Here is a 12,637-nt window from a genome sequence, read left to right as displayed (position 1 = left end):
GCTTGAGCCCACGAGTTCAAGAGCAGACGAGGCAACATGGTGAAAGCCTGTCTCTACAAAAAATACAAAAAAATTAGCCAGATATGGTAGTGTGCACCTGTAGTTCCAGCTACCTGGGAGGCTGAGAGGTGGGAGGATTGCTTGAGCCTAGGTGGCTGAGGCTGCAGCGAATCATGTTCACACCAGTGCACTCCAGCCTTGGCAATAGAGTGAGACCCTGTCAAGAAAGAAAAGAAAAAAAAAAGAAAAAGAAAGAAAGAAGAAGGAAGGGAAGGGAAGGGAGAGGGAAGGAAGAGGTAGAGGGAGAGGGAGGGAGGAAGGGAGAGAGGGAGGGAAAGAAAGGAAGGGAAAATGAAAGAAAGGAAAAAGAGAGAAAAAGAAAGAAAGAAAATGAATGCTATCAGTGTAATCTTAGCCAAGGTCTCCCCTCCCCTCCACCAGAAGTGCTCATCATTTCATGTTGGGGTTGGTCACTGGCAAGGTCTAGCAGGCTAGGCATTACTGCTCAGGCCAGTCTTTCATGTGATTTGTTTACATGTGAAGTAAGGTTATAGATCATAGCCTTTCTTGTTGTCAGAATGCTTATGGACACCAGAAGTAAAACAGCTCATGTGAGTTAGGCCAGCTTCCAAGTGGAGGCTTTGAAGTTCACATAAGCTTCATTGCTGTCATGAGCAGGGGACGTGGAGCCAGTAAATGTGCTAACATACTTCTGTGATGCACAGTCCTTTGTTTTCCTGTCTGTTTTCTGACCAGGGATATTTTAGGAGTGCAGTGTGATGACTTGCCGAAGACCACACAGCAGATATTCAGGACAGAACAGGAACGAGAGCTTTAGCTAACTGATCCCAGGAACTTGAGCTATTTCTAGGTGTGGGGCAAGGATGGTCAAAACGCATATTGTCCTTTAGAACAGAAAGGAGTCATGGAGATGAAGAAGAGAGCAGCTCTCAGAATTTCTGAAGAAAAGGGTATCAGTTAACAATTGCTATAGTAATACTGTCTAGTGAACCACAGAGGCTTCAAGATTCAATCATTTGTTCTCCCAGCTGTGAGGTCAGCTGGGGTTTGAGATTGGCAAGTATTGTGAAGAGGCTGGGTTGGCTGATTGAGGCTGGCTGGTTGGCTGATCTAGCTGCTCTAGAGGCTACAAGTCTGGGCGCAGGCCTGGTCTACATGTCTCCCATGCTCCTAGACAGTGAGATGGCCCACATATGCTCTTCTTGTGGCAATGGCAGAGGCACAAGAGGGCACACAAAACACGAAGGCAGGCCTCCTAAGGCCTGGCCAGAGAACCCACATGGCAACGCTTCTGCCTCGTTCTGCCCAGTGTCCCACAAGCTTTTTTTCTTTTCCTTTTTCTTTTCTTTCTTTTTTTTTTTTTGAGACGGAGTCTTGCTGTGTCGCCCAGGCTGGAGTGCAGTGGCGTGATCTTGGCTCACTGCAACCTCCACCTCCCAGGTTCAAGTGATTCTCCTTCCCAGCCTCCCGAGTAGCTGAGATTACAGGAGCCCGCCACCACACCCAGCTAATTTTTGTATTTTTAGTGGAGACAGGGTTTCACCATATTGGCCAGGCTGGTCTCGAACTCTTGACCTCAGGTGATCTGCTTGCCTCGGCATCCCAAAGTGCTGGGATTACAGGTAAGAGCCACTGTGCCCGGCCACAAGCTTTTTTTTCATTACTGTCCCCCTAAGCAGCCTTTTTAGGTGTGTTTTCCCTAACTGTCTCCCCCAAAATTCTTTCTAATTTTGTTCACATTATTGTCTTTTTATTGTACTAAAATATATACATAACAAAAAATTTACCATCTTAACCATTTTAACAATTCAGTGGCATTACATTCACATTGTTGTGCAACCACCACCACCATCTATCTCCAGAGCTTTTTCATCTCCCTCAACAAAAACTCTGTACCCATTGAGGCCAGGCGTGGTGGCTCATGCCTGTAATCCCAGCACTTTGAGAGGCCGAGGTGTGGATCACCTAAGGTCATTAGTTCAAGACCAGCCTGACCAACATGGTGAAACCCCATCTCTACTAAAAATACAAAAATTAGCTAAAGCCGGATGAAGTGGCTCACACCTGTAATCCCAGCACTTTGGGAGACTGAGGCGGGCAGATCACCTGATGTCAGGAGTTCAAGACCAGCCTGGCAAACATGGTGAAACCCCGTTTCTACTAAAAATACAAAAATTAGCCAGGGGCTGAGGCAGGAGAATTGCTTGAACCTGGGAAGCAGAGGTTGCAGTGAGCCAAGATCGCACCACTGCACTCCAGCCTGGGCAACAACAGCAAAGCTCTGGCTCAAAAAGAAAAAAACTAAGTGAGTGTGGTGGTGGGTATCTGTAATCCCAGCTACTAGAGAGGCTGAGGCAGGAGAATCGCTTGAACCTGGGAAGCAGAGGTTGCAGTGAGCCAAGATCGCACCACTGCACTCCAGCCTGGGCAACAACAGCGAAATTCAGGCTCAAAAAAAGAAAAAAATTAAATGATTGTGGAGGTGGGTGTCTGTAATCCCAGCTACTTGGGAGACTGAGGCAGGAGAATCGTTTGAACCTGACAGGTGGACGTTGCAGTGAGTCGAGATCACGCCATTGCACTCCAGCCTGGGCAACAAGAGCGAAACTCCGTCTCAAAAGAAAAAAGAAGTTCTGTTCCCATTAAACAATAATTTCCCATTCCCCCTCCCCTAACCCCGCCCCTAACCCCTCCCCTAACCCCTCGCCATCGCCATTCTATTTTCTATTTTTATGAGTTCGAGGATTCTAGGAACGTCATAGAGGTAGAATGATCAACAGTTGTCCTTTTGTGACTGGCTTCAATTCACTTAGCATAATATTTTCAGGGTTCACTCACGTTGTAGCATGTATCTGTACTTCATTCCTTTTGTGGCTGAATAATATTCCACTGTATGTATGTACAACATTTTATTTATCCATTTATCCATTGGTGGACATTTGGGTTGTTTCCACGTTGTGGCCATTGTGAATTATGCTGCTAGGAACGTAGGTGTCCAAATAAATATCTATTCAAGTCCCTGCTTTGATTCTTTTGGGTATATACCCACAAATAGAGTTGCTGGATCATATGGTAATTCTATTTAGTTTTTTGAGGAACTGCCATCCTGTCTTTTTAATTTTAATAATAAATTTTATTTAACACAATATGTCCAAAATATTATTTTATTTCAGCATATAGTTAACATGAAAAAGAATCACTGATATATTTTATATTCTTAACTGTCTATTTCGAGGGCCGGGCATGGTGGCTTACACCTGTAATCCTAGCACTTTGGGTGGCCGAGGTGGTTGGATCACCTGAGGTCAGGAGTTCCAGCCTGGCCAACATGGCAAAATTCTGTCTCTACTAAAATTACAAAAATTAGCCAGGTGCGGTGGCACGCGCCTGTAATCCCAGCTACTTGGGAGGCTGAGGCATGAGAATTGCTTGAACCCAGGAGGCAGAGGTTGCAGTAAGGCAAGATTGCGCCATTGCACTCCAGCCTGGGTGACAGAGCAAGACTCAGTCTCAAAAAATAATAATAATAATTGTGTATTTTGAAATTTAGTTGGTATTTTACACTGTTTTTTGGAGGCTGAGGCACAAGAATCGCTTGAACCCAGGAGGTGGAGGTTGCAGTGAACCAAGATTGCGCCATTGCACTCCAGGCTGGGTGACAGAGCAAGACTCAGTCTAAAAAATACATAAAATAAAATAGAAATAAAAATAAATTGTGTATTTTGAAATTCAATTGGTATTTTACACTTTTTTTTTTTAGATGGTTTTGCTCTTGTCGCCCAGGCTGGAGTGCAATGGCGCGATCTTGGCCCACCACAACCTCTGCCTACTGGATTGAAGCAATTCTCCTGCTTCAGCCTCCCAAATAGCTGGGAGTACAGGCACCCGCCACCACACCCGGCTAATTTTGTAGTTTTAGTAGAGATGGGGTTTCACCATGTTGACAGGCTGGCCTCGAACTCCCGACCTCAGGTGATCTGCCAGCCTTGGCCTCCCAAAGTGTTGGGATTACAGGTAGAAGCCACCATGCTCGGCTGGTATTTTACACTTAACAATACATCTGGGCCAGGCACAGTGGCTCACGCCTGTAATCCCAACACTGGGAAGCCAAGGTGGGTGGATCACCTGAGGTCGGGAGTTCGAGACCAGCCTGACCAACATGGAGAAACCCCGTCTCTACTAAAACTACAAAATTAGCCAGGCGTGGTGGTGCATGCCTGTAATCCCAGCTACTCGGGAGGCTGAGGCAGGAGAATCGCTTGAACCCGGGAGGCGGAGGTTGCAGTGAGCCGAGATCATGCCACTGCACTCCAGCCTGGGCAACAGGAATGAAACTATCTCAAAAAAAATAAAAAATAAAGTAAAAAAAAGTCTGAATTAAGACTAGCCACATTTCAAGGGCTCAATAGCTACATGTGATACTTTTATAAATGACAGTTTTTAAAAATAGAGACTGGGTCTCACTATGTTGCCCAGGCTGGAGTGTGGTGGCATGATCATAGCTCATTGCAGCCTCAAATTCCTGGGCTCAAGCAATCCTCCTGCTTCAGCCTTCCAAGTAGCTGGGATTACAGGTGTGTGCCACCTCACCCAGCTTCATAAATGGCATTTTAATTTAGACTCTTCAATTTACAATTAGACTGTGGAGAGTTTGGATTTTTTTTTTTTTTTTAGTTTTTTAGTAGTAGCTTTATTAAGATATAATCCACATACCATGCAATTCACTCATTTAAAGTACACAATTTGCTGAGCACACTGGCAAGTGCCTGTAGTCTCAGCTACTCAGGAGGCTGACGTAGGAGGACACTTGAGCCCAGAAGTTGAAGGCAAGCCTGGGCAACCTAGCAAGACCCCCATCTCTAAAATAATAAAAAATAAAAAATATATACAGTTCAATGGCTTTTAGCATATTTACAGAGTTATATAACCATCACCACAATTTTAGAACATTTTCATCACCCCAACAAAACACCCTAGACCTATTAGCAGTCACTCCCTAACTCTAAGCAACCTCCAATCCACTTTCTGTCTCTCTGGATTTTTCTATTCTGGACATTTCATCTAAGTGGAATCATACGTTAGATGGCCTTTTATGACTAGCTTCTTTCATTTAGCATAATGTTTTCAAGAGTCATCCAAGTTATAGCATGTATCAGCACTTTGATGGCTAAATAATATTCCATTATATGGATATAGCGCATTTTGTTTATCACTTCATCAGTTAATGGACATTTAAGTTTCTTCTGTGTTGTGGCTATTATGAATAATGCCGCTACAGACAATCATGTACAAATTTTTATGTGAACATATATGTTTTCACTTCTTTTGGATAGGTACCTAGGAGTGCTATGTGCTGGGTCATATGGTAACTCTATGTTTAACCTTTTGAGGAACTGTTCTCCAGAGTAGCTTCACTATTTTACATTCCTACCAGCAGTGTGTGAGAGTTCTAATTTCTCCATGTCCTTGCCAACACTTGTTATTATCCATCTTTTTATTAGAGTCATCCTAACGGGTGTGAAGTGGTATCTCATGGTGCTTTTGATTTGTATTTTCCTGATGGCTATCCCTTCCCATGACATTTTAATTTCATAAATAAACGGTACATCTGTTTATGTACTGTGACCTCTTAGAGGGCTACAAACCATTATAATATCTAAGTTTTTTCATTCCTCCCAAAAACCAGTTCTTACCCCCTTGGGGTTATATTACCTTCATTGGGAATGCATGTATTAGCACAACCTGTCACATGGCCAAACCCTAAGTCAAAGGGGCAAGGAAGTAGACTTCACTCCTGAGTAGGAGCCGCAACGTTGCATGGCAAGCGGTGTGGACATACAGAGGGGAGAAGAATTGGGGACAATCACGTGTAGGGTCAAAGGGCCTATTTTGGCCTCATAGGGAAAGCAGGGCCTCCCCATAATTCTTGAGTCACCATGGCAGGCCCACTTCACCTAGAACTGAGCTCCACCTTGGTGCTCTGGCTTTAGAATAGCTAAGCTGCTTTTCTGACCCTTGCAGATCTTGGATGAGGTGGAAAAAAGACGAGGTATCTCTCCTGCCCTGGTTCAGCCACTCATGAGAAGTGTCATGGAAGCCCCTTTCCCAGCCCTGGGCAAAACCATCCTTGTCAAGAACTTCCTGCCAGGTTCAGGAACTGAGGTGAGTTGTCAGACTCCTTCCTTCTCCCTGGGGAGGCAGTGGCCCAGACAGCCGAGTCTCTGTGCTCAGAGGGGCTGCCTTTCAGTGAGCAGTCCAATTCCGTGGTGTCTTCTCCCTGCCCCTAGGGCTGGCCTAGAGGTCACTCATCATGAGTTCCACCCTCAATCCATCCAGCCCAATGCAGCAAGCCCAAGAACTATGCTATGGCAGCTGGGGTGTTCCTTTGCATGATGTTGGCCTCAGGTTAGGGATCTGCACTGAACATCCTTAATTTCTTTTAATAGCCCGTTTTCTTTCATAGATTTTATTGAAACCTATTTACATTTCAAGTCTGTATTGCCTCTATGACTTTATTTTTTGTTTTTGTTTTTGAGACAAAGTCTTGCATTGTCACCCAGGCTGGAGTGCAGTGGTGTGATCTTGGCTCACTGCAACCTTCACCTCCCAGGTTCAAGCTATTCTCTTGCCTCAGCCTCCCAAGTAGCTGGGACAACAGGTACCTGCTGCCATACCCGGCTAATTTTTGTATTTTTAGTAGAGATGGAGTTTCACCATGTTGGCCAGGATGGTCTCAAACTCCTGACCTCATTATCCGCCCACCTCAGCCTCCCAAAGTGCTCGGATTACAGCATGAGCCACGGCGCCCAGCCTGGGCTGGGATTTTATGAAGGAGTTTGTTTTCATCCCTCCCACCCCCTTTGCATGGCTTGGTGGACATCAGAAGAAGGACCCCATTTAGCCTTGAGTCTTCAGTTTCAGAGACCCTCAGCAAACCAGATCACCTCTGGAAACAAAGCGGGGAGGAGAATAGGCCTGGAACGCTCTGGAACAACCTAGTTTCCCAGCAGAGAGAACAGCAGTCGCTTTGTTGCCAGAGAACCTGAAACCATCCCATACCAGATGCAGTGGCTTGGCCATGGGGATGTAGCAGAGAGGTTACCGGAGAGGAAGCCTCACCATGGGGGCAGCACCAGGCGGTGAAATGCTAAGAGTGAAATCCACTCTCTGCTCACTGGGAGGGAGGCAGCTATTTAAAGAGAAAAAAAACATGCACAGGAGTACCAACTTGAGGGAATTCAGGAACATTTCAACAAGTGCAGAATAAGAAGATATACACACAGGCTGGGTACACAGTGGCTCACACCTGTAATCCCAGCATGCCTGTAATCCCTCCCTTTGGGAGGCCGAGGCAGGTGGATCACTTGGAGTCAGGAGTTCAAGACCAGCCTGGCCAACATAGTGGAACCCTGTCTCTACGAAAAATACAAAAATTAGCCAGGCATGGCGGCGGGCGCCTGTAATCTCAGCTACTTGGGAAGCTGAGGCAGGAGAATTGCTCAAACCTGGGAGGCAGAGGCTGCAATAAGCCAAAACTGCACCACTGCACTCCAGCCTGGGCAACAGAGTAAGACTCCATCTCAAAAAAAGAAGATATAGACACAAAGCACAAAAGCTGAAAGCACACATCATCAGAAACGGAGTGGGATGGAGTCAGGGTTACCTAAAAAACACCTTCTTGAGGTGGCAGCGAGTCTCCGAAGTGCTGCTCAGGCCTGCTGGGCGTTCCATGCTAGCCTGGGATTTCCACCTAGCAGGTAACAGTTCCTCAAGAGACAGAAATGCTCTCCACTGGGACTCTCAGGGACAGAACAGTTTTCAAAAGTCCTATAAACTGTCCATGGGGAGTACAGATATGCTGTTGCCAGGGAGAGCCCCCCAACCATTTGGGGCCAAAAACCATTGATTTTGCCATCCTCTGTCCTCCCCTTCGTCCACACTGTCCTCAGTCTCATAGCTGAGTGTGAGACGCTTGCTTCCCTACCAAAGCTACCTCCCCCCTAGTCTTCTGGCATCTTTCTTTTCCCCCAATCCTTTTGTTTTGCTTTTTTTCTTTCCCTTTTCCCCCGCCAGTGGGTCACCCCTGATGAGGACCTCAGAGCCCCGGGACTGCGACGCCCGTGAGAGGCCTGGCTGCATAGCTGGGTCCCTCCTTCATGGCTGCTCCTGTTCCCTGGCAGGTGATCGAACTGTGCCGCCCGCTGGACTCCCGGCTCGAGCACGTGGACTTTGAGTCTCTCTTCTCCTCCCTCAGCGTCCGCCACCTGGTCTGTGTGTTTGCCTCCCTGCTTCTGGAGAGGAGGGTCATCTTCATTGCAGACAAGCTCAGGTACCCGCCTTGGCTACTTCTGCTAAAGCGTTTGAATGACAGTCGCTCTTGGACCCTCTAGTCTGTAGAGCAGGTGACCGCCTAGCATTGAAGAGTAAGCCCTTCTGAGATAAGGATGGAATAGGCTGGGCGCGGTGACTCACACCTGTAATCTCAGCACTTTGAGAGGCTGAGGTGGGTGGATCACTTGAGGCCAGGAGTTCAAGGCCAGCCTGTCCAACATGGTGAAACCCCCATCTCTACTAAAAATAGAAAAATTAGCCAGCCGTGGTGGCCCACGCCTGTTATCCCAGCTACTTGGGAGGCTGAGGCATGGGAATCGATTGAACCTGGGAGGTGGACACTGTGGTGAGCTGAGATCTCACCACTGCACTCCAGCTGGGGCAACAAGGGAGACCTTCCCTCCTGCTCCCACAAAAAAAGGATGGCCAGGCACGGTGGCTCACGCCTGTAATCCCAGCACTTTGGGAGGCTGAGGCAGGAGGATCACCTGAGGTCAGGAGTTCAAGACCAGCCTGGCCAACATGATGAAACTCCGTCTCTATTAAAAATACAAAAATTAGCCAGGCATGGTGGCTCGTGCCTGTAATACCAGCTACTTGAGAGGCTGAGGTACAAGAATCACTTGAACCCGGGAGGCAGAGGCTGCAGTGAGCTGAGATCGCACCATTGCACTCCAGCCTGAGCGACAGAGCGACATTCCATCTCAAAAATAAGAATAAAATAGGCCAGGCGCGGTGGCTCACACCTGTAATCCCAGCACTTTGGGAGGCCGAGGCGGGCAGATCATGAGGTCAAGAGATTGAGACCATCCTGGCCAATGTGGCGAAACTCTGTCTTTGCTAAAAATACAAAAATTAGCTGGGCGTGGTAGCGTGTGCCTGTAGTCCCAGCTACTCAAGAGGCTGAGGCAGGAGAATCGCTTGAACCCGGGAGGCAGAAGTTGCAGTGAGCTGAGATCATGCCACTGCACTCCAGCCTGGTGACAGAGCGAGACTCCATCTCAAAAAATAAAAAATAAAATAAAATAAAGGATGGAATCAGTCGGCAGCTCAGACTGGAGATCTGGGAGGCACACTGTTTTGCACTGCCGTGTGCGACTCCCCTGGCATTGGTGGGCTTTCTACTCATTCTGCCATGTGTCAGACACTCTGCTATGTGGTAGGAAAACAGAGAAAAGACACAGCTGGCATGGTGGCTCACGCCTGTAATCACTGCACTTTAGGAGGCTGACGTGGGAGGATTGCTTGAGCAAAGTAGTTTGAGACCAGCCTGGGCAACACAGTAAGACCATTTTTTTACATTTACAAAAAATGTAAAAAAAAAAAAATCAGCCAGATATGGTGGCTGGAGCCTGCAGTCCCTGCTACTAGGGAGGCTGAGGTAGGAAGATCACTTGAGCCCAGAAGTTCAAAGTTGCAGTGAGCTATGATCATGCCACTGCACTCCAGCCTGGGCAACAGAACAAGACCTTGTCTCAAAAAAAAAAAAAAAAGAAAAGAAAAGAAAAACACAGACTAGTCTCAGTGCAGTGGGGTAACAGAGACATAAGCCGACTATCCAGGACCACATTAGAGGCAGGTGGAGGCAGTGAGTTCTGGAGACCAAGGGAGGGCACTCACTCCCAGGGAGGCGAGTTCTGAGGGCCAACACTTAGAACAAGTAGTCAGCACATTGCAGGCAAAAGGAGCCATCCTACAGAGATATGGGGACAGGTGAGGCCTAGCTGTCACCTTCAGGACTGCAAAGTAGGCCAGGCATGGTGGCTTATGACTGTAATCCCAGCACTTTGGGAGGCCAAGGCAGGTGGATCACTTGAGGTCAGAAATTCAAGACCAGCCTGACCAACATGGTGAAACCCTGTCTCTACTAAAAATACAAAAAAATTTAGTTGGGCATGGTGGTGCACGCCTGTAATCCCAGCTACTTGGGAGGCTTGAAGAAGAATCACTTGAACCCAGGAGGCAGAGGTTACAGTGAGCCGAGATCGTGCCATTGCACTCCAGCCTGGGCAACAAGAGCGAAACTCAAAAAAAAAAAAAAAAGAAAGAAAGAGAAAAAGAACTGCAAAGTAGTTCACTAGGGCTGGCGCAGAGGAAGGAAGGTGGGGGAGGGAGAGATGAGCCGGCAGTGGTGGACAGAGGCCAGCTCACAGAAGGCTGCAGGGCCATGCTCAAGAGGACAGACCATCCTGAGGGCATCCCTCCTCACCGTTAAAGTAAATTCCCTCCCATCACACACACAGACTCAGTGCCCCATAGGAGGCCACCCCCATCCCAGTGGGCACATTCAATGATTTGCTAAGGCCACGTCACAAATCAAAGAAGATCCGGAAGGAAATGCAGACAAGGACTTGGGTTCGTTCTCAGCTTCTAAAAAGAGAATTCCTTGCATTTTTGAAATACTGAATCAGAGCCTTCTTTGCTTTGGAACTGGGGGCACAGAAGCGTGAGGGGTGGCTGCAGCCCCAGGAAGGACTGAGATGTGGGGCCAACCGGGTGGCGCAGATGAGGCCACCTGAGAAGTCCATGTGGAAAGAAGCAGTGCCAAAAACAAAACAAAACAAAAACTGAAGCACTGTGGTTTGGAGAGGAAATCTGACTCTGAGCTACGGAAAACAAAAGGGAAGAAAAAAAGGCATAGAAAAATGGAAGGGACAAACTCTGCAGATGTGGGATTCCTCAGGAGGCGGAGCGGGAAGCGGCCCCACCCTCTCCCCTCATGCGGCGCATCTGGTCACCTTTCTGATGCACCTCTTTGGACAGCAGCCATCTGGCTGTTCCCAGCCTGCTCCCACCCTGTGTTTTAGTTCGCTATTCACTTTTAAATGTCAGCGTGATTGTACTCCCGGTGCACTTTTGTCAGCTCCGGAAGCAGGCCCTCTCTGTAAGTCTGCAGCTGGTGCTGGGCGCTGGGGAGCTCTCCAAGCTCCCGGGCACTGGGGAATTCAGCCGAGGGAGTTCTCAAGGTTGGAGCCCTGGAAGCCAGGATGAGTAATAACCCTTCAGTGGCCAGGATCGGATTTCATCAGCACCATAGTAACTGTCTTTATCCTCTCCATCCCCCACTCCCTCCATCCCCTAGAGGTGGAATTCTCAGGCTTGGATGTCGGGGAGGGGAAAATGATGGATTTCAGAAAGGCCTGGGCAGAAATGGAAAGTCAGCCAAGGAAACCCAGCACCCCTCAGGAATGGTGGTGGGGACAGAGTCCCCAGGGAACATGCCTGCGGGGTGAAGATGCTAGACTTAGGGAGGACCCACCCTGAGAAGATGTCTGGGAAGGGCACAGCTGGAGAGGAGCCGTGGGCCCCCCTCACACACCCCAGCCTCCCCCAGGCTCCCTCCACGGGGAAGAAAACAAAGTACCATCGATTTTTCTGGTAAAAGTACAGTGAGACACCACTGCACTCCAGTCCTGGTGACAGAGCGAAACTCTGTCTCTAAAAATTAAGAAGAAAAAGAAAAAACTTAAAAACAAAGTGCAGGGAGAGAAAAAGTGGGAACAGAAAAGGGAAGGGGCCTTGTCAGAGACAAACACATCCCCAAAGGGCAATGCAAGGGGACATGTCAGAAGGCTCAGGGCACAAAGAAACCTGGAAATGCCAGCCGGGCTCAGTGGCTCACACCTGTAATCCCAGCACTTTGAGAGGCCAAGGCGAGCAGATCACCTGAGGTCAGGAGTTCAAGACTAGCCTGGCCAACATGGCGAAACCCCGTCTCTACTAAAAATACAAAAATTAACTGGTCGTGGTGGCACACGCCTGTAATCCCAGCTACTCGGGAGGCTGAGGCAGAAGAATCACTTGAACCTGGGAGGCAGAGGTTGTGGTGAGCGGAGATCACACCATCACACTCCTGCCTGGGCGACAGAGCAAGACTCTGTCTAAAAAAAAAAAAAAAGAAAGAAAGAAACCTGGAAATGCCTGCCCTAGCGATGTCTGGGAGAGGACTTGACACCTCCGCCTTTTCGCTGGACAGATTTCTGGGTGGACAGGTTGGACGCTGGGCCAGCCCCTCCCACAGAGCTGCTGTCACCAGAGACAGACAAAAATGAGCAAAGCCCAGCGGCCGAGAGTGGACCCTGCCTGGATTCCTGGGCCTTGGCTGTTCCCCAGCCACCCTCCCTGCCCTGCTCTGGGACCCCTCGACAGAGGAGACAGTCACCAGCGCGGTCCATAGGAGAGGCATTGGTGTTTCTCTCCAACCTTCCACAGTGCCTGGCATTCTGCCCTTGGAGATTTCGTCTTTTCAAACAGCTCATGCCGTGAGTGGGTCAGACGCCAGCTG

General features: G+C 48.4%; 1 protein-coding gene across 5 annotated transcripts in view; it reads left to right on the top strand.

Annotated features, from left to right (window-relative positions):
• DENND2A (DENN domain containing 2A) overlaps positions 1–12,637 on the top strand; it is a 122,031-nt gene that overhangs the window by 86,821 nt on the left and 22,573 nt on the right. For all 5 annotated transcript variants that reach the window (XM_032761937.2, XM_032761938.2, XM_032761933.2 and 2 more), the window contains 2 exons: positions 6,043–6,183; positions 8,202–8,350. In XM_032761937.2, coding sequence (XP_032617828.1) covers positions 6,043–6,183; positions 8,202–8,350 — 290 coding nt within the window. The remainder of the gene's footprint in view (positions 1–6,042; positions 6,184–8,201; positions 8,351–12,637) is intronic.

The sequence above is a fragment of the Hylobates moloch genome, unplaced genomic scaffold (assembly GCF_009828535.3).
Source record: "Hylobates moloch isolate HMO894 unplaced genomic scaffold, HMol_V3 SCAFFOLD_1, whole genome shotgun sequence".
Classification (NCBI taxonomy): Eukaryota; Metazoa; Chordata; class Mammalia; order Primates; family Hylobatidae; genus Hylobates; species Hylobates moloch.
Note: the sequence above shows the minus strand (reverse complement) of the source record. Positions and strands in the feature narration are given on the sequence as shown.